This window comes from Odontomachus brunneus, unplaced genomic scaffold (genome assembly GCF_010583005.1).
Source record: "Odontomachus brunneus isolate Ranch 3 - 2012 unplaced genomic scaffold, Obru_v1 Obru_scaffold_002, whole genome shotgun sequence".
Classification (NCBI taxonomy): Eukaryota; Metazoa; Arthropoda; class Insecta; order Hymenoptera; family Formicidae; genus Odontomachus; species Odontomachus brunneus.
This window is the reverse complement of record NW_022639452.1, coordinates 1560679-1584897: the sequence shown is the minus strand read 5'-3', so window position 1 is coordinate 1584897 and position 24219 is coordinate 1560679. Positions and strand designations below refer to the sequence as shown.

The following is a 24219-nucleotide window of genomic DNA, read 5'->3' as shown; positions in this document are numbered from 1 at the left end:
TTTTTTTTGTTTTATTCGAAAACCGTTTCGAATGAAGCAATATCACTTTGGAACAATGTGGTACAAAGTCAGAACAATCTGGAACAACTTTCAAAATTATAAATTTCAAAAAGTGGGGTGCCAACTTCATACACTCCTCAGATAGTTCTCTTTTTTTAAACGATGGATCTAAAACGTTTCAAAGCGATGCATACCAAACCCAATCGGCTATAAACTTATCAATCGTACATAACTCGGTGGGGTTACAACTTAGTTGAAAGGTGGGGGAAGACCCATGGGGGAGTGATCACTTCCCTATTTTTATCAGCTCAAGTTTATGCCCAGAAGCATTAAAAACGAGAGTAAAGCCACCGCGACCATACACAATACATAGGAATTGATTCCAATTCCAAGACCAAATACACCGAGTGATTAAAAAATCACTAACGAAAATTAAACAAGTAGAGGTTAAATATTCAACTTTTGTAGCCACAATTGAGAATGCCTTAAGAGTATCGACTCAGGGCAAGGAGTCACAATCGGCACGTCTTAAACAACAAAAAATAAATCGTTTACTTTGCCCGTGGTGGAATAAAGAATGTGAAAAAGTAATAAGATTAAAGAAAGCAGCGTATAAAAAATTTAAAAGTACCGAACTTCACGAACACTTTTTAGTATATAAAAGACAGGTGGCGATTACTCGGAGAGAATTACGACGTTTAAAACAAGAGGAATTCAAAAAATTTTGTGCAGGGTTAAGAAGGGACACAAATCCAAAATATGTATGGAATATGGTTAAAAATTTAAAAAATAGAATGAAATCACACAGAGAATGAATACAATGAGGAAAAAATAATCAACGTTAAAGAACAGATAAATAAAATTTGCCCTCCACTTAAGACACTTCTTAAGTGTCTTAAAGCAATGGAAACAACTACATAGAATTAATGTTGGAAAATCTTGGTCTTATACTTTCAACCATAAAAACACAACTACCAGGTGTAGAAGTATGAAACCGGAATTCCCCTATAAATGGTGCCAGCGTTCAGTTTAGTGACCGTAAGACCGCTACTGCCGCGCTATTATATTCTCCTAACAGCTGACGAATATTGTCAACAAACATAACCCCAACTTTCATTCTCTAGTATATTTTTGTATAACCTTAAACATGTCACGTTTCGAGCCTACTAACTATGATTTGCGGACAGCATTGATTTTCTGTTATCATTTAAAGAAAACTGCTGCAGAATCACATCGAATGCTTGTCGAAGCTTACGGTGAATATGCTCTTGGTAAATCTCAGTGTTTCGAGTGGTTTAAAAAATTCAAAAGTGGTGATTTTGACGTGAGGAACGAAGAACTATGAACTATGAACTATGAACTATGAACTGCTGAAACCTGGTCAAACCGTCAATACTAATCGCTACCAACAACAAATGATCGATTTAAATCGAACATTGACTAAAAAACGACCAGAATATGCAAAAAGGCAACACAATGTCATTTTGCTCCATGATAATGCCCCATCACATACAGCAAAACGGGTCAAGGAAACGATCGAGTCGTTCAGTTGGGAATTACTACCGCATGCGGCTTATTCTCCAGACTTGGCTCCGTCCGATTATCACCTGTTCGCATCGCTAGGACACGCTCTCGCTAACCAACGCTTCGATTCGTATGAAAATGTGGAAAAATGGCTAGATAACTGGTTCGCTTCAAAAGATGAAAAGTTTTTTTGGCACGGCATTCATAAACTGCCAGAGAGGTGGGAAAAATGTGTTCAAAACAGTGGAAATTATTTTGAATAAAGTATTATTTATCACTTTCGAACAACAGACGTCTTATTTGTATAAAAAAATTCCGGTTTCATACTTCTACACCTGGTATATGTCTTCAGTCATGACAATAAAGAATTAAGAGTCCCCGTAAAAAACGGAAATAGAACAGTATACCATAAAAAATCTCATCAAATTATAATAGGGGGAGAGGACATTAAAACTGCATCCAAAATCAGATTTCTGGGTATGATTTTTCAGTCAGATCTGGGATGGGCAAACCATATTAAGACAGTAGAGGGTAAATGTGCTAGTGCTACTCTTCGGTGTCTGGGCCGCACCTGGTGGGGCGCAGATCTTAAATTACTACTTCGCATTTATCAAGCATTAATAAGGTCAAGATTAGAATATAGGGGTTATTTGTTACAGAATCTTTCAACACAATTACCCTCACGTCTTGATAAGGTTCAACTTAGGACGATTAGGACTGCAATGGGCTATAGAAACACAACTCCATTAAACGTAGTTTTGGGAGAATCGAAAGAACCACCACCAACAATCAGAAATCAATATTTGTGCAATAACATCCTTGCAAGAGCAATCAACTAAGGGACATCCGCTGCACCAAAATCTGGAAGAGGCAGAGGAAATGACACAAGTGTCAACGCAAATAGATCGTATAGGAACCTTTCAAATAATGAAATCATATAGGAAGGTAGAAAGTAAAGTCCATCTCCTTCCATATAGGGAAAATCCAATATATTACTTATATAACTTCAAAGCTCCAACATATCATCCAGTGATAGATACGTGTAGTGGCACTGACCTCGCAAACACAAAAAACATAGCGCAGGAGTTCCAAAAACTATATAAGAAAGAAATAAGTTCCTCAATTAACATATACTACAGATGGGTCAAAAATTAAAGACGCCTTATATACGGGTTTTGCAGTAGCGGTACCTGAAAAGGAAATGATGGAACGTTTTAGATCAGTTTGTTTTGCCTTATTGTTTAGAAGCAATGGCGATTATAGAAGCACTGAAACTAACACAAAAGCAACATTGGGTGGAAATCACAATCTTTTCAGATTCCCGATCGGTACTCTCGGCGCTACAAACTGAACATAATACTAATCAAAGTTCGTACTTAATTCTATATCTTAAATCTTTAATTCTTGAAATGGAAAAGTGTGGGTTTAGGATAAAATTAATATGGATTCCAAGTCATAAGGGAATACCAGGGAATGAACAGGCAGATCTTTTGGTAAAAGAGGCGATCAAGAATGGGAGAGACTCACAAATAGACATACCAATAAAAGAACTCAAAAACTGTTGGAAGGAGCAAATGTATACGGAAACAGCAGAGTGGAGTCGTCGAAAATCATCGAGTCGCGGATCTTGGTATTTCCAAAATTACTTTGAGGATAAGCGCATATTATGGTTCATAAATTTTAATATACAGAGGAGGAGGATAACAGCTATCAACCGTTTGCGCAGTGGACATACCTCTTTAATGGCCAGTTTATATCGCTTTCGAATCGTTGATTCCCCTCTTTGCCAACAATGCGGAAAAGAGGAAAATGCAAACCACGTTTTCTGGGAATGTCCAGCTCATAACAAGGAAATGCTAAGAAAGGAGCTGATTAAAGTTCGGGGATTCCTTCCTCACCCTATTGAATACCTCTTAGCTACCCTTAAAGGGGACATTATTTTAATAATGGACAAGTTTATCAGTACGATATCAACACTCATATAAGGGAAATGGTTGAGTAAGAATCAAAACACACGATCAAAATAGAAGTTAATAGAATACAAATGATACAATAACACTAATATAAGTTATTTAGAATTTAGAAGTTAGAATATAGAATTTAGAATTGCGAACTAGATGGTAGAAACCGCTTAAAGATAAAGAACACTTACAATAAGAGTCATTACGTTTATATAACGTTCTTCAAAACCATGATACAAGTTCATATTATATTATATTATATATTCTGTACCACATAATACTACACTACACTACACTGAAGCTGGGTTGTAAAAAGGATCAATCAACTACTAGTTTACTAAGTTCTGCATTTTTGTTTTTGTTTTTAATTTTATTATGTCTATGAAATATACAGATAAGCAAATAGGGAGACACTAAGGAAACCAAGGTATAAAACACAATTCGAGAATAGCAATGTCAAATTTTAAGTTTAATATTAACTTTAAGCTTAAAAATAAGTTTTAAGAAAGAGTACGAAATTTGTTATTAAGTTAAGTTCTAAGCAATCAATGTAACACAAGTATTTTAAGAAATATTTATACATATGTCTTTGCAATTAGATAACAAACTTTATATTTGGAACTAAAAGAAGATATAAACTGTATGGTTCTCTAAGCAAAATAAGCTAGCACTTAATGGCAATGTATATAGTATCAATAAAAAAAAAATGAGATAGTGATAGATTCAATGATCAAATTTGATTATACAATATACAGTGGCGGCTCGTAGCGGAGATTTCGGAATTAAATGTCGACATCACTACTTTTGCCTACGCTTCCATAGGCAAACTTCAACAGATTGCAGCTTCCGCAAAAATAACGATAGCAAAATCGTTCTAGAAGCATTTTAAAGCTTAAAGTCTATACTTTTCAAGCATATCAAATTCTTAATGTTACTATCAACTATCGCCAAAGTATATCGGGTTAAATGCAAAATGTTCAATTTTCAACATCATATTTCAGTTTTTACACTAAAAATGTATTTTCATAAAAAATATGATAAATGCATCTTAGAGATGAAGCTTTCAGCTTTTTATTTATTGCTTAGGAAATGTCGTATGACGATTCGTTCGCTTACTATGAGCAATTACAGCCAAAAGGACAGTTTTCGCTTCAACATTGAATACTCGGTGAAAAACAAATTATGTTACAAACTGCGTGTATACAAATTAAAGTGAAAGGTTCATACTTTTAAAAAGTATATACCATATTTGTGTAAGATTTTTATTGCATGCGGTACATATTCGATAAACTTTATAAAAAGTTTTGGCATTATACGAATCGCCATTTATATCAATGTAACAATGCAAAAAAATAAATGGACATTATATTCGACAAAGTTTCTGAAAACTAGAGACATTTATCTTTAAAATATTAAATTTTAATTAAAGTGTTAAACCATCCCGTAATTATTTTTACAAAAGTTACAGATCGTTGAATTTCGTTGATTTTAGTGATTGAAAGAAATGATGTGTAAATGTAATTGTATAATTTATTTTTAACGATTATCGGAAAAACAGATCATATATCTATTGGATACTTGTACATTCCGAAATTTATTAAAAAAAACGTACCATATTCCGAAATTTATTAAAAAAAACGTACCATATTCCGAAATTTATTGAAAAAAACGTACCGTAATTATATATCCATTAATAAAATATATTTATAAAATTACATAGAATATAAAAGTTAATATTATATACATAAAGATTGCAAAAGAAAAATTATGGATCTCTTTATTTGTAAGCTTCCTTGACATGTACTAGAGAGTTGCAAATTTACATTCTCATTATATTTTTCTCTTGTAATTCTACCCTTTTAATTACGTATAATTATTAAATTGTTGTTAAAATACTGCAAGCGTAATGCAGTGATATATATATATATATATATATTAAAAGTTAGACAGAGAAATCTAAAGAATATATAATGTATGATAGCTTGCCATATATATATAAAAACACAAGTGCTTATCCTTACTTGTATAGTTATTAGGTAGCAAGAGGGATATTAATGTGATATTAAAATACAGATTTTAACGACAATACGTTGGCACTACTACTCTAGGACGCTTTCTCGGTTCCATTCCTGAGAAGAACTCTTTGATGTCTTCTTCGCGTACGACCTTTTTGTTTTCCGCAAACTTTTGTAAATATTGCATAAGTCGCTCCTTCATGTTGTTATATTCTAACAGTATTTGCAAACAATTCCATGTTAGTGGGAAATGATACCAATATATATATTCATCGTACAAAGGATTAAAATTTCCAAAATATATATATACACAATAGTTTTAATATTTTATGATCTTACCTTCGATTGCCGTTAACTGTTGCACATGCTCCAAACTCGCCAGAGCTTTCATACCTTTCTCGTATTGCGACTCCTTTTTATTCACTTTGCCTGCTTCCTCATAAGCTTGCACACTATCCTTTGGATCAAGTAGAAATGCAACATCTTTTGTATTATATACCTGTAAACAGCAGAAAAAACTACAATGAGATACAGAACACACAATTATATATGATTATACAAAACACATGTTCCTTAAAGATTTTATTTTTTAAAAATAAAAAACAATAAAGAAAAATCAGTGCATAAATTGCTTGAATTTATATATTCTGTACTTTACCGATTTGCATTCGTCGCAAGTACACAATGAAGTTCTCCAACCTTCTTTCCAGAAACAGCTTCCCTTGGTACTCCCAGGGGTAAGTTTCGGCATCTGACATCCTTTCGGCAGCTCGCACACATCCACCTCTTCAGTTTTGTTGTCAGCTGTTGCTTCTGATTTGCCTGAAACTAATCATGTTAAAGTCACTAATAAGAATACACAGTACAATAATAGCAAAAATCCAAAGATTTTTACCTGCATTTTTTGCTGCATATCTCCACAGAAAAGTGTGCTCTTTCATGCAATGTGCACAAATCATTTCATCATATGCACCCTCAGCTGGCACATCATCAACTTCCAGATGCTGGAAAAAAGAAATTATTATGGTTACATAGAAATTTTATCAAACAATGAAATCATTTAAATCACACTGAAACAAAACTGAACAGTGATTTTATTTAGAAAAGACTTTATTGTGAATCACAACTTTAATTACTTACCTTTGAATGATACCAATCTTCACATATTATACACTGTAACATTTCATCGTCATCGCCTTCAGGATCAGGATATGGTCGTGCACAAGTGCAGTAAACCCCATCAAAATTCTGATTGTACTTGTTCTCATTATTGGTAGCAGATTTTTGCTACAAAAAAATGACAAATGATTATTACATCATATGATTCTGTGCAAAGCATATAAGGCGTTAGACAAAGAAAATTCAATACCTTCTCTAGATTACACTGTTTGCCCTCAAACTTGGAGTTTCCACAGTCGCATCTGAAGTGTCGTTTTGTATACAATTCCACAAGTTCGTGACCCTCATGGCAATGAAAACTGCACGCTAAGCAAACCGCAGCTCGAGTTTTGCTTGAACATGTTTTGCATGCATACAAAGCCTGCCTTATGTATCCCTGTGAAGAATCAAAGGGTCAACAACCGCCGACACCTGCTAGCGAGTAACAACCGTGAAACAGCATTTCAGTGAGAACAAAGGTGCAATATTGCAGTGGGAGAAGAAGAAAGCGTCGATCGACATACAACCTTGTTGTAAGTACAGTTTTGATCGTCGGAAGCGCCCAGAACGGCGTACGCATCCTCCTCGAGCTGATTTTCCACTTGGAGGACATCGAGCATCGTGACGGAATTGTCATCCTCTGTGGTTTCGGCCAACTTGTCGGACATGATTCCAATTTCGTTACAATCGACGGCGGAAGCGAGAGCGACGGTGATTTCGACGTAAAACGCGACTTTTTTGCAAGAATAACTCGACTGAGAGGATGGCTCGGCCGTTAATGCGAACAGCTAAACAAACGCGATGGATCGCAGCGAACTACGCGTCTAGATTGGCAGCGACGCGCATTTCATCGACATCAACACACGGATGAATTTTTTTCACGGTTCCCACGGGGTTACACGTATGCCGGATCACATTCCATTTGTACGATCGATCGATTGTTTTCTTGAAAATTTCGTGATTTTATTAAAATCGTTGCGATTAATACATGCCAAACTGTCGCGAGGTAGCGAAACACAAACTACACCGATTCAAACCGACCTGTGCATGCATGTGTGACCTGAAAGTATGTACATCCAGAGTCGGAACTGGATTCGAATTATTTGACACCGTTCTCGATCACCGATTGGTCGGATCTCCCCGCCACCTGAGTTTCTTTTCTCAGGCTTGCCATGGCGCATTCGTCTTTGTTTACGTTTCGTCCGAATCCTGTCAAAACAAAGAATAAACTTTATTATTGATTGGCAGCTGTGACAGACAATGTCGTCGGAAACGATTCCGGTAGCGTTAATGTTTGTGCATAACGCGACTGATACGATTGCTGGAAGCAGCTTTAATTTCCATTATTCAAACGAAGCCGCGTTTGGTTCTCTTAACCTATCATTTGTCGAGTTCGACAGAAACGACTTAACCGTTTGTATTTTCAGGCATGCGACACCTTGAGGATTCTCCATCTGCCGCCTCAGTTGTCCGACGATCGGCGCAATTCGTTACTGCAGAGATATGGCGCGATAAAAACCAGAACACTGAGACGGTCCAGCAAGTACACCGTCACCTTTGCCAAATTCGCCTCCCAGCAAATGGCGACGGATGCGTTGCTGCGCCTGCATCAGTTAAACGTTAAAGGACAATATCTGTCGGTTGAGTATGCCAAGAAGTCGACACCAGCCGAGCTCTCAGAGCTGGAGCCTCAGCGTGAACCACCCACAGACAACGATGTTAAAGCAAAGGCTACTAGTAAGACTGATCTTCAAGCCTTCCAAAAGAAGTTGAACAGTTGGACTATGAATCACGTGTTCAGTCAAGCACCTCCACCAAATATAAGGTACAAATATATGGCACCTACAAAGAATACACTGATGCGGATAGCCATACAACTGTGGAAGGAACCAGCTTTTTACACACAGGTATAAGCAATGCCCTTGTTTGCAGGTGTCATTTTAATGAATAACATGTAAACGGTGATGTTACAGCTGTCACGTTTGTTCCCAGGTATTGCACTTAATGAATAAAATGAACCTACCACCTCCTTTTGAGGAACTGGAAGGAGAATTTCCCATGCTGAGAGAAGCTTACAATATGGAGAAGTACAAGAATATCTTTGGCAATGTAGTGATCAATAAAGGTAGGAGATATTGGTAAAAAAATTATATTGGTTTTTAGAGTTTCTAAATTTAAATAAAAATAAGACTAGGCTAATAGTTTATCTCATCTAGATGCATTACATGAACGTACGAATGAAGAGGAGGAGGAGGAGGAGGAGTCAGAAATAGAATCAGATGCAGAAGATAACGTCAGGCCTGCACAGATTATTCCCGTTAAAAGAAAACTACCACAACCTAAGAGACGTTTGAAGATCCTAAAGTTTGTAAATCCGACCAAGAACATCGCGGCTCCTTCGTCCACGCAAAAAGTACTCAAACCGGAAGATTTATTCGAGGCCGTTCAACTCGGGGAAACTAAGAATCTCAAGATCGAACTGAAGACTCTGGATAAGTCGTTAGACGCAGCATCCGTTACTCAAGACAGTGCCGTGGCAGTTGATGGCGGATTTGGCTTAATATTCCCGGTTAATAAGGCTGCTGAAGACGCGAAGGACAGCGAGGGGAGTGCGGATACGCCGAAGAACAAATTTATAACTACCGAAGAGTTAGAAGCCAATAGAATCTCCGCCAACGATCAGAGAGTGCTTCCCGTGTTCAAGAATTATTATCCGGGCAAACCTTCTAATCGACTCTACATAAAGAATCTTGCGAAACAAGTGGAAACGAAGGACTTACATTACATTTATCAAAGATATGTTATCGCGGGATTGAAAGACGCAGAGACGAAGTAAGTATTTCTATCTGTATCTATGTGTCTTTAATATTGCAGTGTTTAATATCTCATTTGTATTTTTTTCTATATCATAATGTATTAATCTTACTTTTTCTGCGTTTCAGATATGATTTACGACTTATGCAAGAAGGCAGAATGAAGGGACAAGCTTTTGTCACCCTGCAGAATAACGTTCAGGCTCAAATGGCTCTCGACGAGACCAATGGATATATATTAAAAGACAAGCCTATGGTTGTACAGTTTGCGAAAGCTGCCAAAAGTTAACACAAAGATTGTTTTCGTTATAGTATAATTTTAACTTGTTTTTTAATGTGTAGTTGTAAAATAGAGCAATGAATCGTTTGCTATTTGTATTTTTTATAATAAAGCATTTAATTACATCACTCTCGTGACTCATTTTAAAGAAACTTGTACGCTCGCAGCGTACAATATCATTTAAACATCGATTTCAAATTATTTCAAGAGAAACAGACTGTTGTTAATATCGCTATATATTCTTCACGGCCGATTGCAGCGCTTGCCGTTTGTTATGTCTCGGTCGTCGCATGCCAACGCGTTCGAAATAATCGATAATACCACGCGCGTGTACGGCACAATACAAAATGGTAAGACATCATTGTATATTCTTATATTATATTCTTATTTCTCAACTTACATTGCACAATCTAAATATATGTAGAAAATATTAATGCTGACAAAAGAAAAACAAATTAATATTCTGTTATTACGTCCCAATATAAATTGTTACTTCCTCGATAGATCTTGTCGAGGGCCAAGCCGGCCTCGTCAGAGAGTGTTCGGAAGTCGGCGTCGCGCAAGGAAATACCAAAGCTAGAGGAATTCCTGGAGAAACGCGACTACACCGGAGCCTTGACGTTGCTGGAGTTCAACAGCAGCACCGGTAGCAGTCTGGAGTCGGACCTGTGGATTGGATACTGTGCATTCCATCTGGGTGATTACAAGCGCGCTGTTACGGTCTACGAGAACCTGAGGAAGAAGGATTACATGCCGCCGGATGTGCTGACGAATCTGGCATGTTGCTACTTTTATCTGGGCATGTATCCCGAGTCGCAGCAGACCCTGGAGGATGCAGCTGACAGTAGGCTGAGAACCAGACTGCTGTTCCACTTGGCTCACAAGATGGGCAACGAATCCAAAGTGAAGGAGTACCATCAGATGTTGCAGAATGTCATAGAGGATCAGCTCAGTTTGGCGTCTATCCATTATCTCAGAGCTCATTATCAAGACGCTATCGACGTGTACAAGAGGATCTTGTTGGACAACAGGTTGGAACAATGTTGCTTTTATCTCATTGGCGCTAGGAGCTCGCAAAATTATCCCCATTGACACATCCTTATTTTCTCTGCAATCATTCCTACAGCGAGTTTAGAAAGAAAAAGTCTAAGAAACGCCGCTTTAAGAACGACTCCGACATGTATTTCCTTACCCGGCTGACAAATCATAGGTATCTGCCGCCCTCACCCTCTCCTATATTTACTCTCTACTAAAGTGAATCAGTAAAAATGTTTCTAATTAAATTAAAGGAGCAATCACCAATAAACAATGAATATTCACTAAAGTGGGAACACTTTACTGCTTCATCTTATATCTTATTGATTTTGATCAGTGGAAGTAAGGTTTCATTGAAAAATCCGTCTATTTAGAAAGTAGGACAATGATATGTTGCTGTTAACATAAATATAAGTGCAATGCTGCTATTGCAAAGACCAAGATGTCAACTTTGCGCGATTTAACGCAACACATCACTTTAACGTTACAAATACTTTTCCCGCAGGGATTATCTGGCTCTGAACGTATACGTAGCTCTGTGCTACTACAAGCTAGATTACTACGATGTGGCTCAGGAGGTGCTTCAGGTTTACTTGCAGAAATATCCGGACAGTGCGATCGCGATCAATCTGAAGGCGTGCAATCATTTCCGTTTGTACGACGGGAACGCAGCGCAATCAGAGATGAAGCAGCTCATCGAGAAGATATCGAGTTCCTTCAGTTTCGGCCACGATCTAATACGTCATAACACAGTTGTATGTACCAAATTCTCTGTTTCGTTCTATTTGCCCAACCTAATGAGAAATCACTCGTCGATCGAGGTCGAAACGACGTCGATTTCTCGCTGGAAAGCTCTCAAGCTCAGTTTCTGCCTACGTAGGTGTTCAGAGGTGGCGAAAACGCCCTGCAGATATTGCCGAACCTGGTGGACGTTATACCGGAAGCCAGGCTCAATTTGGTGATATATTACTTGAAGCAAGACGACGTCAAGGCGGCCTATGAACTCATCAAGGACCTGGAACCCGCGGTGCCGCAGGAATACATCCTGAAAGGCATCGTCAACGCCGTTATGGGCCAAGAGACCAATTCTGTAGGTATTGTTAGGCTGCTGTTGAACACGGACGTTCATGCGTAATCACCGAGATTCCATCACCAACATTTCTAGCGTGACAGCATAAAAACAGCCCAACAATATTTCCAACTGGTGGGCTCTTCAGCGTCGGAATGCGACACCATACCCGGCAGGCAGTGCATGGCTTCCTGTTTCTTCCTCTACCGGCAATTCGAGGAAGTGCTGGTGTACCTGAGCTCGATCAAGACGTATTTCTCCAATCAGGACAATTTCAATTTCAACTACGCCCAAGCGCAAACTGCTGCTGGTTACTTTAAAGAGGCGGAGGAAGCCTTTCTGATGATACGTAACGAAAAGTACAAGAACGATTACATCTACATCAGCCTCCTGTCCTACTGCTGTGAGTATATTATGTGTCGTCATTGTTCCTTGAAAGATCTCCAAGGAATAATACAACTCATGAAATATCGTTTTTCATGCAGAGGGAAAATTTTATAATAAAAGTTACTCCAGAATTTTGTAACCGTGAAATAGATCGATATTTTCTACAATAGTTTATTATCCCTTCATTTCATGTGCGCTATTTGACTAAGATGTGCTATTAAAGAAATCACTATATTGAAAGAAAAAAATATCTAAAGTGATATTCATTTAATGAGTAAAATCTGAAAAAATTTATTAATCTATCTACTAATTTAGTAAATTTACTAATTTAGTAAATTTAAAAATTTACTATTTATTTATTCCCTTAGCAAAACAAACTTTATCAATTTGTTGGATCTATTCCTCAGATTTATTGAGTCTATTCCTGGACTATTAAAACCACAGTAAAATCGAAAAGAACTTGTATGAAAGAAAATTGTAATATTCTCTCCCAAGCGATCATAACTACTCGAGAAACAAGCTTCAAAATCAAAATTGTATTCAATGAATCCTGATGTTACATCGATGATTAATTACTCGTCTCCACTCGCTCAGATATAATGAATAAGAAGGCCGAACTAGCCTGGGAATTGTACTTGAAGATGGACACGTCGACGGAATCCTTCAATCTGCTGCAGCTGATCGCCAACGCGTGTTACAAAGTCGGTGAGTTTTGGTACGCCGCCAAGGCCTTCGACATGCTGGAACGCATGGATCCGAGTCCCGAGCACTGGGAAGGGAAGCGCGGTGCCTGCTGTGGTACTTTTCAATATATAATAGCAGAAAAGCAACCAAAGTACGTAAATGTGCGCGATAAGTATCAGACGGACATGCGTCGGAGCCGCGAGTGGAGAATTCACGACTCACGAATTATTTGTGTCGTTCGCACAGAGAACTACTGTCGGACGTGATACAGCTTTTGAAGAGCACGTCGAATTCCCAAGTGGAGCAAATAATACGCGTGATGCGGAAATGGGGGAAGGATAACCGCGTCAATTGTTAATATCAAATATCATCGTTGCCGATTCCGTCCGTAGGTGCCTCGCTGCAATTATTTCGGTGAGATATTTACGATATGATGTTGTATATAATGCACGCGAGTGCGTAAGAGCTCATCTACAACACATGAAGTAAGCTTGGCGTAAGTTGGAGTAAAAAATATTTATTTCGCTTACCTTTCTTAAATGACGAGTAAAACTTCCGGTATAAACAACCAGAATACAGGGGTAAGGCGAAAGAAATATATATTATTTTCATTTCTTATTTCAACTCTTACGTCAAATTTATTCCACGTAGATGAACCTTAATCAGAATATATATCTCGTTGCAACAGTTGACAGATCTGATGCATATGGAACACACACATTGTACTCAGGAAATACACAAAGGTGTACTTATAGTGACTAAACAGTACAATTGTGTGAAATGAGGGGTTAAAAATCTCTATTTTTATATTGAATAACAGTAACGCGATGTAAATTCTTGAGGCGTTATGTCTCATAAGTCAATATTCGGAATTACTTGCACTATCGTTAGGACACGATTTTCGATAATCCTGACGCATTCCACAGAAGAATATCCATTTCAATCGATTGAAACATTCGCTCACATAGAGTCAGAATCAGTTTTAAAGTATTGCCACTTTTCACTCGCTCACTCGAAGTAACTTCGAGAAATTTAGAGAGTAAGCAATCTGATAAGATCGAGAATCCGTAATACGAATTAATAACGCCTCATTATCGATTTAATATAAAATAGATATATTTAAACTGTAGTACACTCATTTTTATAATAATATAATATCAATAATATTGTAATAGTAATAATAATAATAATAATTAATTTTAACAAACACAATTGGTGAATTGCAAAAACGCCATTTTCAGTAGCGTACTATCCTTACACTTGCATCCTCGGTCGATCCCCAAGACGCGAATTATTTCTTGATATCTTTGCGATGATTTTAGCGCGCGTACAAGACAGCCCGCGCTTTACAACTGTTTATCACAAATATTCCCGATGGAATGGCTGTCAGATTCAGCGCGAAAAGAAACAAAAGACAGAAGGGACAGGCACAGGAGGAGGGGGAGAGAAGGACGCCGCTCGTCCGAAGCTCTCGGCGCCCTGGGAAATTGAGCAGACAAGAGTAAATACTAAAAAAAAAAAAAACTCTAACGTTTAACCATTCAGTGTAACAATGTCGTGATAATGAAAGTACAATTTTCTCCTCGCCGAATTTCATAGAGAGTCGAACTGGAAAGACAGATTTACAAGATCATTAGTATCATTCGATTATGAACACGTTTTAGCGCGTCGGAAACAAATATCGTTAGAACTATCATCGAAGGATCCCGGCATAGAATGATCGTGCCTACAGGTTGAAATTTTCCAAGTCGAATAACGTGGTGCCGATCAAATGCAGAACACTGCGAGAGAGTGTGTCTCGCAGCTCTTTCGTCGACATCCTCCGTCCAGTTCGATTCTGCCGATTCCGCAGAGCTTCATCTCGCGTCTCTCCTTCGGCAGAGACTGCGAGAGAAGAGCGTTTCTTTTGAACCACGGCAACAGCCCTCTCTGTAGACTAGACCGAGAGGTGGATCGGATCGAAATAACCTTTGAAACTTTTGAGTTGTCATTGGCGTTTCAAACGCGACAACTGTCTCCGGTATTATTTCGATCCAGTTCGGTCTATCCTACCGTGCCTGCTCGCGGCGTGTCGATTCGCGAGCGCGGAGAAGGAGTGCCGCGGGGATGCACACACGCGAGTCGTCGCTACACACAATCGTCGTTACATTATAAAAATAGCATCAGAGAATTTTTCTTTTATTTTCTTCTTCCTTCGTTTGTCAGCGATTTGCGATCTCGCATTTTGCCGGCGGGATTTTTCGGCGCGCTAGCACGCTCCGCTACAGACTCTATTGTATTCGGAATATTTCGCGCGCGCGCGCACTTATCGAAAACGGCACTCGTTCTCCGAAACACGCGACCTTGAGAGCACGACGGGAGCAGCCATTGCGGGCACGCCGTTCGATCGTTACGTTCCGTTGATTAAAAAGTAAAAGGCGAAAGAAAAGATAATACATCAGTTTGTTCCTCCGAGTCGCATGACGCGTACATACGTTGTGTCGAATGTCGATAGACTAAGATGTAGATTCAGTAAAACTACGCTACTAGTGTAAATACGGTAATGATACAGCGGGGACTTTTGCAAAATTTTACTTCGCTATAAATTGCGACAATTCTCTCCTTCTCTCACTCTCTTTCTCTCTCTATCTTTCACGCATACGCTCTCTCACATACATGTACACACACACGCGCGCACTCACAAACACTTATCGTCTTTCGCACTTAACGCTCGTTCCGCCCTGCTACAACGTTCTACCGGTCCTCGCGCTCCGACTCACCGCGCTTCGATGCGTCGCGCGAGGAGGAAGGTAGAAGGTGACTTTTTGGCAATTCCGGTTGCCAATAGCCGCGATCGGGCTCGACGCTCCAACATCACGGCCGTTCTCCGCCGTGATATAAGACACACGTCTACAAAGGGCATCAAAAGCGAAACACGCGCGGTGCGCACTGGAATTCGAACGGAAATCTGAAACGATCGCTATTACGAGAAGTGCACTTTCCACGAAGGAAGTGCGTTCAATAGGAGGCTATTGAACACACGGGGTTTCGCTTTCGTGTCCTTCGTGTCGGCTTTCTTGTTCTCCCAACAGCTTCTGTACACGCGCGAGAGCAAGTGCCAGAGCGTCTCTCATTGTCGGTCCGTTCTTATTACTCATCATCTCCGCAACGTCCTTCGTAATGTCCCTCACGTTCGAGTTACAACGAGAATTTTGCTAAGAGTTCATACAATCTTCTTCCATATTTTTGGCAACAATGTTGAGATGTAAGTTTACGCTGAACGGCGAGTTTTCTAAACAAGCGATTTCCTTGCTTGAAAGTGTGATGTATATTGTTGCGTAAGCAAATGATTCGTGTGTGATTTCTTCGATTCTGAATTTCTCCGATACTAAGGTCTCTCAGAGACGGTCGGCTCGGTGGATCTACATGAGCATATATAGGTGCGATACCAGAACTAGTTCGCGACGTTAATTGTCGGCTGGCCCGCGAAGGCAGCATTTCGCGAACGATTTGGCGCGTGCACCATATAAACCTTCAGGGATTCACCGCGTGATGCGAATAAAATGAACTTGGACGAACGTGGAATGCTCGCACGTGCGTCGGGAGATTATTGCACCCGAGACGGACAATGGGCAATGATGCCGCGATAATACACACATCGAGAGATTCGTACAGCGCGTAGACCCGTTTATACAAGCAAACGTGTACGCACGGCGCACCGTCTACGCGGTGTAGGAATCGAAATCGTCGGCTTATATCGATAAGTTATACAGTAAGATAACAGTAGTAAGAAAACGGCTACTTAAAAATCCATGTACACAGAGTATTTATAATAGCGACGGTGGCGACGGTCGCTCTCGGGAATTCTCTCCGCCGCGAGTCGGGAAGCCGCGGTGGGTATCGCCGCCGGGCGCGGCACAGATATAAGAATGATCAGTTTGTCTCCTTTTTTCTAAAGGCATTTCTTCCTCGGCTAGAGACGAGCGAGATCCGAAATGTACGATGAGCCGCGACGACACTCGTGCGTGCTGCCGCGTGTGGATCACACACACGTGTGTTTCTCGTTTGGCATTTTCATATGGCGTTGGTTCAGTGCACTTGGAAACGGGCGGACCGGTCCGCGGTATACTCGACGTCCGCACCGAGTCCACGAGCCGATCAGAAATTAACAGACGGCGCTATACGGATATCCGATCGACTCGATCGGGAGACTTGATCGGATGACCCCAGAAGCAATCGGATATATCGTTTGAACGGAGTATCCGTTTGTTAATTTTTCATCGCGGATCGCGAATTTTTCTCTCTGGTGCGGATACAACGGCTGGCCCCTTATCTCGCGGGCTAAAAAATGCGACGCACTGAATTGGCAGCGTTTAATATTTTGTGCATTACGTAGCTCGGTCGGTGGATATGCGAGTACACATGAGAACGGTGAGGCTTCTCACGATACGTCGCACAGTCTTTTCGTGTCTTCGCTACGCAAAGGAATTTTCTTTCTTTCTTTTTCTCACTCTTTTTCTCGATCGGCTCTTGTTCTCCTTCAACCACTTCTCGCACTCGATCGATCGTTCTGTCCACGTCTGCGTTCCATTATTCCGAAATACGGTCGAAATGATTCGAAACGAGTCGGCAGCGATTGCGAGAAAGTACAAGCACGTCGTGCTTGTTACCGCTTAATAGATAAAAAAGAATACCAAATGAGTCATAATTGAACACCTTAACATTTCCGAGCGAAAGAAGGGAAACTGGAGAAACGGACAGGAAGAGCGTGACACGCTCGCCGATTGCTCCGTCCTAGAAAAACGACATGTGCCTCTCTGTGGTAACGAGACACGCGAGTATTTGAAATTCTTAAGGAAAACGCCTAAAATAAAGGGAGGATTTGCGCGTTACGTATGTCGATAACACGCTCCGCATTTTCGCTCCGCTCAAGTGAAAAACGAAAGGAAACACGTCGCGAAGAAGATCATTAGCCTATCTCAGTCTGTATCAAACTTGGTCTTTAGTTACTTTGGGTGTTCGCACAATCCGTGGCACGCTCAGGAACAACGCGAGGGATTACACGTAGTCTCTCTTGCATCCGGACTTCTCTCTCTTCTTGAGCGTTCGCTTGTAACTGCGCGTGAGGCTGTGCGTTGCCACACTGTTCAGCGCTGCTTTCGTGCATGCCACGGCACTTGTTTCCTAATTTCTATCCCTGAAAGCAGAATTTATGATCATCAAAATCTGACCTCGCGTCCAATCAATATGACTTCAATTGTTTCTACTGTGCGACTATTATAAGACTATCAATTATATAAATTATGTTATATATCGTTAATCATAATAAATTAATTGATTGTATATATATTTAATATAACAATAATAACTTGCATAAATAAATATGGAGAATTATTCTCATAACTGATAAAACTCGAGGGAAACTGTGAGGAACTTTCAAACGTGATGTTCACAGCGTTTCAACGAACAACACCGGCCTCTGATGTTTAGAGCTGACTTTGAAAATGCACGAATATTTACCCCGGTCCAGGATAGTAATAGGGCGGCGGTCGTTCATATTCGGTGCTTAATGGAGGCGGGGCCCCGGCAGCTGGTTGATACCTTGGCGGTCCACCGTTGGGAAAGTCCCAATTTCTGCAACGACAGCATTCGTGAGCTCAACGGTACGGTTACGTATCTGCGCGATACTCGTCTCCGATCAAAGTTCATAGCACTCAAACATTTCCTAGTGTGCTGTACCGATCTGCTTAACCCTTTCGCTGCCTGCGACTCGAGGATCCCTAAGAGTCGGCGCAACCGACTCTCGATGGCTCGCGGCAGCGAAAGAGCTGAGCGCTTATCATCTATTACGTCCTTTGCCACAGTAAAATGCCTTAGCGCACTAACATATGATACAGCAGCCGCCCAAGCGAAATGAAAGTAAGACTGTAAACTCGGCTGGAGAGACGTGTCTCGCGGGCGCGCATCCGGTATCGCAAAGTATACTTTCAGACGATACACCGGGGTGGACATGCTTCTCTGCGGCGGAAAGTCGTGTGAGGTATCTTCAAGCTAAATCAATACCACGATCAAGTATCGCCCGATGGAGGTTCATTAGCATCGACAACTGTCCTCGCTGAGGTGTCTCGCTCCGGGTTAACGACAAGCGTCTCCACCGGCGGAGGAAGCTGAACGCTCGCCGCTCGGGCCCCTTGGCCTCGCGTGTTCTTCGCGTTTTTTTCCGTTTCTAATCTTTTTCACTACCTTACAACTAACCTTCTCGCACAGAAAATTTCTTGGGATTTAATTGGTACCCAAACCAATTTTCCAAAATAATTCTGGGTTCGAAATGTTTCTCAAATATGCGATTTTTCAAGTTGGAAAATTTTCCCAATATTTCTTCTGATTTATTTCACGTTAGGATTGAGTAAAACATATTGACTTTCCAAAGAATTTCATTATTCGGAATTTCATTATTCTCAGTGTCTAAAAAATATTCGATTTTTTGATATTTTGTTCTATTGAAATACAATAGTTGAAACAAAAGTACGATTTCCCGTTTGTAAAACTATCGATTGGACAAAAATGCGAGTTCTCATGATATTTTTGTTTCGATTTTAGAGAACTTCTTATGTTTCGAATAAGAATGGAATTATCAATTTTGAGATAAATTTGAGCAGTAGAAATCTATGCTGCATCTGTGGAAAAATCTTGAGAAATTTTTATGCGGGCTAGTTTCTCTTGTAAAGCTACGGCCGATCAAAGAACGAACAGCACGAACGTAACACGCAAGGAGAAGGAGAAACGGCGTAACACTTGGTAACAATAGTCTTGCGACTTACGTGCAGAGGCGTATCGAGAGACGCGAGAGGTTGACCCCCCCGCAGGGTTCCCACTCACCTGGAAATAACCGGGAGAAAAATCCATGACCATCGGGGTTCATTGCGTATGAACATGCCTCAACATGATACCACATTCAACAGTCAGATCTCGGAACGCCTCGCGCGCTAAATCTCAGAACCGAAAGAACGACCGACGTCGTCGATTGGCAGCCGCTCGGAGAAGCACAGAGTGTCGTGTGCTCCGTGATCCACAAGGAATCACGCAACACGTACGAAATTCGTCGTCCTCCTCTTCCTTCTCCTCCTCCGGCTGCTTCTGAGAAGAGCCGCCTCTCGCACGGCGTCGATCGTTCGAGCTTCTCAGCTCGCGATAAGAACGCAAGATCACATTCGATGAGTGGGAACCCTGCTCGTATCGGGCGAGAAGAGATTACGAGAAGAAGAGGGTATCATACTGACCGCCAGAGTGGCTCGGTGTATACTCAAACAAAGTGGAAGCATTACGTTTCACAGAAAGCTGAATTTATGCTGATCGCTTGCTCCGCTTACAAACTTACTGCGACTCTAGTGATACGCTAAAGACTTTATTGTGAGGTTCTGTTTTGGAATGGGCGGTATGTTCGTGGTTTCGCCACGATAGGGTGAAACTGTAAAGAAATAAGACGTGACCGATGAAACCGGTGAGAAAGAGATAGAGAGACAGAGAGAAAGAGAAAGAGAGAGAGAGAGAGAGAGAGAGAGAGAGAGAGAGAGAGAGAGAGAGAGAAAGGAGAAAGAATTGCGCGACGTTACGCGTAGATAACGTCGCCACAATGTGCCACGTTTAACCGCGTGTTCACGACACAACGTGTCGTCTCGGCGCGCCGTTCGATATGCATACGATACGTGTGACAACACGTCGAATCGAAATTGATCTCCTAGGTTTGCTCGGTGCGATTCACATGGACGGTACGAGAAACAACGGGCGGTGAGAAGCAGAAAGGACTCCTCTACTCACTTCGGCGCCAGATCGGAGTATCTTGAGTCATGATGCGACGTACTTTGATGAGCGTCGGAGACCCTCTCGCGCTCGTTGTAGCCTGCTGGTCCGTCATAACTTTCCACGTACGCCGACGGATGGTGCCTGCCGTGGGAAACATGCTTCTTGTCGTGAACGCTGCAAGCAAAACGCAGGATTCCCTTAGAAATGTCGATGCGGCTCGTGCCGGGTAGTAACGACGCGAGCACTCGTCATGCGAGTTAGAGAGACCAAGTGTGTGTTTGCTTGTGTGCGTGTGTCGTACGCTAGAAGCTGCGGTGTGTCGGTTAAATCTCTGGATAGGTGTTTCCCAATTGAGGTAGGGTGTCTCTTAGAAATACACGGAGAGAATTCTGTAGCTCTTTTTTTTCAGATAATTTCTTTTTAACTATACTCTTTTTAGCAATCCAAGAACAGACAGCAAGGCGTATCTCTTGCTAAGAAATGCAGTAAATTTCGCTAGAAACATAGCAAGTGTTTTAATAATTCATTTCAGTTTCTATGTATAAGTAACATATATGAAATGAGAGGATAGAGTCAATTACTTTACGATGTCGATCTATTCCTCAGTTATAAAATCCTGTAGTAATTTTTACTACGAGATTCTCTCCGTGCAGCGATCCGAAAGAGTAGAGCACAGCGTACGAAAAGATTCACGTCAACGATTGTTGAGATATCTTCGCGATAGTCGATATCATTTCTTGCACGCTTCCGCTGCGCCCCGATTGGCCCTGCCATGCTGATTGAATCGCGATTCTCTCTTGACAAGTATCTCTTTTTTTGACGAAATACTCAGTGGCCGCTAATTGCGTCTCTCTGCGCTCCGCGGATTTCCGCGGAGTATCGGGAAACATCACTTGGGAAACACTTTTCTGAGCAGCGTGTATTAACCCCGCGACTGCACGGGAACCCGCAGAATGATGAATGGCGTATCGGTGCCTGGCAGATTGCAATGTCACCGTAAGTCGTCGTTTTGCGCGATGGCAGCGACGGATGAGGCGGATTGAATGTGACAGAATAAAGTCGAGTGGGATTGATCGAGTCGCGCGAAGCGGATCGGATCCCTGATTAAAGACTCTCGCGTTCGCTGACTCACTTTCGTTCGCTTCGATTTACTATATTAATTGGAGACTCCGTCTAGGGAGGCACACGCCGTGTGTGTACGTTTAATCATTATGCGAGTTCGATGTATGCAGCTTTAGGATCGAGGAACACTTTCTAGACGACTACAGAGCCGGTGCCTGAACGCTTGATCTAAAAAAAGCCGTCGTCTATCCGCACGTACATGTATATGTTGTGTTTGTGTCTCCTAGTGAAGCTCTTAAACAGAAAATTTTAATTAAGCGAAATTAGTAATGCGCCGTGATCGAATAAGCGTGAAATGAATTTCGAAATGCTCTCAACATAATCCAACGCGCAACGTATCTTACGACAAGTGCGTCTAACGGGGAACGTTAGAATCATCGTGCAGGCTGCGAGGTAGTCGCATGCAGTCGTACGGAAATCAGGATGCCAACGAAAAAAAACACTCAATGTAAATGCGCGAGGAGAGACAATTATGCCGAAGTTACTTTCCGTGTCCCGAGCGGCGCGCAGCGGTTCCTCTCCTGCTTCTCTATTCTGCCCTTAATTGGGAAAATGAAAGAGTAAAGGAAGCGTTACCCTTGATCGTCGGAAATCGAACCACTGCACGACGGACTCTACGGCAGGTATACTGAGAGAAAAAGAGCAGTTCATCAAAGATCAATGATTGATTTGACCAAAATTAGTTATTATTTTTGACCCCGATCATATCTTTTGGTCGTTCTAATACAAAAACGATATGCATAGATTATTATTACTGACATTATGGTGGAATTTAATAAAAAAAAATAGTTCTCCTTTACCGTAATTTATATCAATTATTCCTCTACGTAATTGCAAACACCTTTTCTCAGTGTGGAGAACATTGCACTTTCTTTTTCTCTCGAGCAAGTTGCACGACATTCAGAGGTCTGGTGAGAAATAAATTCGATATATATACATGCGTGTCACTCTCTCGGGGAGGGGAATACGTGGGGGGAGGCACATGCGAGAGCACATTGTGGCTTTGTCGTAGTATACTTACTGAGCGAGGGGTATGTTATCCCTGTCTGCGTACGCGTCATACAAATATTCACTGTAACGGAGCGTGTTAGCGGTTAGATTCCAACAACCATTCCACACATTAGACGGCTACTTTAAACATAATCTAAAGCTACCGCGCGCCGGGCACGATCGGCTTCAAAGTGAGAGACAGATTTTACGTGATCTCCTCGAGCGTGGCTCGTTGTGCACAGTCACAAGGGAAGACAATGCGCGCTCAAGACACAGTCAACGGAGGAGAGAAAGAGCGGAAGAGCGTCGACAATGTAGTTTTCGAGAATAAAACGCTTTATTTTACGAGCCGACACATGCATCATCAAAATGATAAAGTGGTCCCTTCCCCCGTTAATTGTGTGTTAAGACTGTTAATTCGCACACGTCACAAAGTGGAGGAGTGAAAAACTGAAGACAGGGTCACCACACAATTTCCTTCGTCTTGAACGGACAAAATATTCGGTGCGATTACGTGGATTTACGAGGTCGAGGGAGCGGGACGGCGAGGGGAGGCTGATTCGAACCGGGAAATTCCGCTGGAATTTCCCGGATCGAAGGATCCTTTCATAAATAAAAAGAACAAGGACATGCCGACTATCAAAGATGTTACAAAGCGCGAATAAGTACATGCCATGGTATATGGAAGCTCGAGAATGGCTACGAGAGAGACGGAAAAATAAATAAAATACTTTCAACAGTTTCTACATGAAGGGTGCTCAGAGATTCGTTGTACGTCGAGACTCGCAGAGAAAGGAAAGACAAAGTGGAGAAAGAGAGAAGAAAATCCCGTCCTTTTTCGATACGAAGAGTCACACTATGTCTCTTATCGTCCTCTCTTAAATTCGATCATTCGTTTCACCTGGGAGGGGGGACTGACCGACGATTCGAGAAGTAATCCGTGTTTCGATATCGATCGACAGTGGATCTACTGGAGACACATTAGTACCTCAAACATCATGTCATGCACCATATATATCGAGTGAGAAGTCAAAAAAACACGATGAAAAAAACACGTCTCTCAGGTCGCAGTCGCGATTGTCGTATTTACATAGGAAAACAAGTGGAGACTTACGCTTCGACGAGGGGCCCCGGGTACGGATCCGACTTTTGATACAGGGCGCTCAGCTTCACGCAGAGCACTATGGTCGGTATGAATAGGATCAAGCACCAGCCGACGCTCGCCCAGAAGCCGTTCTGTATAAATGCAAATAGGTGCATGAATATTAATTCTAGCGGGGTGCGCTTAATTTTGCAACGCGTCGGCCGCGCGACACTTCGGCTGGCTATCGTCCGACGCGAATTCGCTTGTCGACGACCGGGAAACTTGCGCGTTCGAGGAATTTATAACGAGAGAGAC

The 24219-nt window shown here is 41.2% G+C and overlaps 4 protein-coding genes across 15 annotated transcripts in view; 2 read left to right on the top strand and 2 right to left on the bottom strand.

Moving 5' to 3' along the window:
• Nucleotides 1–5001: 5001 nt before the first annotated feature.
• Nucleotides 5002–7700, bottom strand: LOC116841410 (putative E3 ubiquitin-protein ligase UBR7). 2 transcript variants are annotated; one of them, XM_032809315.1, is made up of 7 exons: nt 7186–7700; nt 6870–7055; nt 6641–6787; nt 6396–6504; nt 6159–6322; nt 5840–5999; nt 5002–5713 (listed from the first exon to the last, which is right to left on the bottom strand). In XM_032809315.1, the coding sequence occupies exons 1-7, from the start codon at nt 7324–7326 to the stop codon at nt 5562–5564; spliced, it is 1059 nt and encodes a 352-aa protein (XP_032665206.1). In that variant the 5' UTR covers nt 7327–7700; the 3' UTR covers nt 5002–5561. The 2 variants fall into 2 exon arrangements, with proteins under 2 accessions (XP_032665206.1, XP_032665198.1); XM_032809307.1 differs by having other exon boundaries at nt 6159–6328; nt 7186–7698.
• Nucleotides 7701–7804: 104 nt separating this feature from the next.
• Nucleotides 7805–9879, top strand: LOC116841406 (RNA-binding region-containing protein 3). Its single transcript, XM_032809296.1, has 5 exons — nt 7805–7939; nt 8086–8565; nt 8651–8783; nt 8875–9490; nt 9601–9879. Exons 1-5 carry the CDS (start codon nt 7919–7921, stop codon nt 9758–9760), a joined length of 1410 nt encoding a protein of 469 aa, XP_032665187.1. The 5' UTR covers nt 7805–7918; the 3' UTR covers nt 9761–9879.
• Nucleotides 9880–9951: 72 nt separating this feature from the next.
• Nucleotides 9952–13867, top strand: LOC116841399 (intraflagellar transport protein 56). 2 transcript variants are annotated; one of them, XM_032809283.1, is made up of 7 exons: nt 9954–10101; nt 10256–10782; nt 11292–11541; nt 11667–11876; nt 11952–12258; nt 12837–13077; nt 13173–13867. In XM_032809283.1, the coding sequence occupies exons 1-7, from the start codon at nt 10099–10101 to the stop codon at nt 13282–13284; spliced, it is 1650 nt and encodes a 549-aa protein (XP_032665174.1). In that variant the 5' UTR covers nt 9954–10098; the 3' UTR covers nt 13285–13867. The 2 variants fall into 2 exon arrangements, with proteins under 2 accessions (XP_032665164.1, XP_032665174.1); XM_032809273.1 differs by having other exon boundaries at nt 9952–10101; nt 12837–13867.
• Nucleotides 13868–14441: 574 nt separating this feature from the next.
• The window catches only part of LOC116841362 (prominin-like protein), a 57704-nt gene continuing 47926 nt past the window's right edge, over nt 14442–24219 (bottom strand). For 3 of the 10 annotated variants that reach the window (XM_032809187.1, XM_032809195.1, XM_032809200.1), the window contains 6 exons: nt 23935–24056; nt 22030–22064; nt 20724–20882; nt 19727–19784; nt 18426–18539; nt 14442–18102 (listed from right to left, as the gene is read on the bottom strand). In XM_032809187.1, the coding sequence (XP_032665078.1) occupies nt 18090–18102; nt 18426–18539; nt 19727–19784; nt 20724–20882; nt 22030–22064; nt 23935–24056 (501 nt within the window). In that variant the 3' untranslated portion in view covers nt 14442–18089. Of the gene's footprint in view, nt 18103–18421; nt 18540–19726; nt 19785–20719; nt 20883–22029; nt 22065–22851; nt 22903–23934; nt 24057–24219 lie in introns of those variants that run through there. The other 7 variants (XM_032809208.1, XM_032809236.1, XR_004377548.1 and 4 more) reach the window with 7 other exon arrangements.

What these genes read in the sequence shown, in the direction of transcription:
- LOC116841410 (XM_032809307.1), bottom strand. Translation starts at nt 7,326, where the DNA reads ATGTCCGACAAGTTGGCCGAAACCACAGAGGATGACAATTCCGTCACG. An exon ending in CTTGCGACGAATGCAAATCG is followed by an intron (nt 6,000 to 6,158) that starts GTAAAGTACAGA and finishes TGCTGTTTACAG; the next exon opens with GTATATAATACAAAAGATGT. An exon ending in ACAGTTAACGGCAATCGAAG is followed by an intron (nt 5,714 to 5,839) that starts GTAAGATCATAA and finishes AAATACTGTTAG; the next exon opens with AATATAACAACATGAAGGAG.
- LOC116841406 (XM_032809296.1), top strand. Translation starts at nt 7,919, where the DNA reads ATGTCGTCGGAAACGATTCCG. An exon ending in CAATGTAGTGATCAATAAAG is followed by an intron (nt 8,784 to 8,874) that starts GTAGGAGATATT and finishes TATCTCATCTAG; the next exon opens with ATGCATTACATGAACGTACG. An exon ending in TTGAAAGACGCAGAGACGAA is followed by an intron (nt 9,491 to 9,600) that starts GTAAGTATTTCT and finishes TCTGCGTTTCAG; the next exon opens with ATATGATTTACGACTTATGC.
- LOC116841399 (XM_032809273.1), top strand. An exon ending in TGGGCCAAGAGACCAATTCT is followed by an intron (nt 11,877 to 11,951) that starts GTAGGTATTGTT and finishes CAACATTTCTAG; the next exon opens with CGTGACAGCATAAAAACAGC. An exon ending in CAGCCTCCTGTCCTACTGCT is followed by an intron (nt 12,259 to 12,836) that starts GTGAGTATATTA and finishes CCACTCGCTCAG; the next exon opens with ATATAATGAATAAGAAGGCC.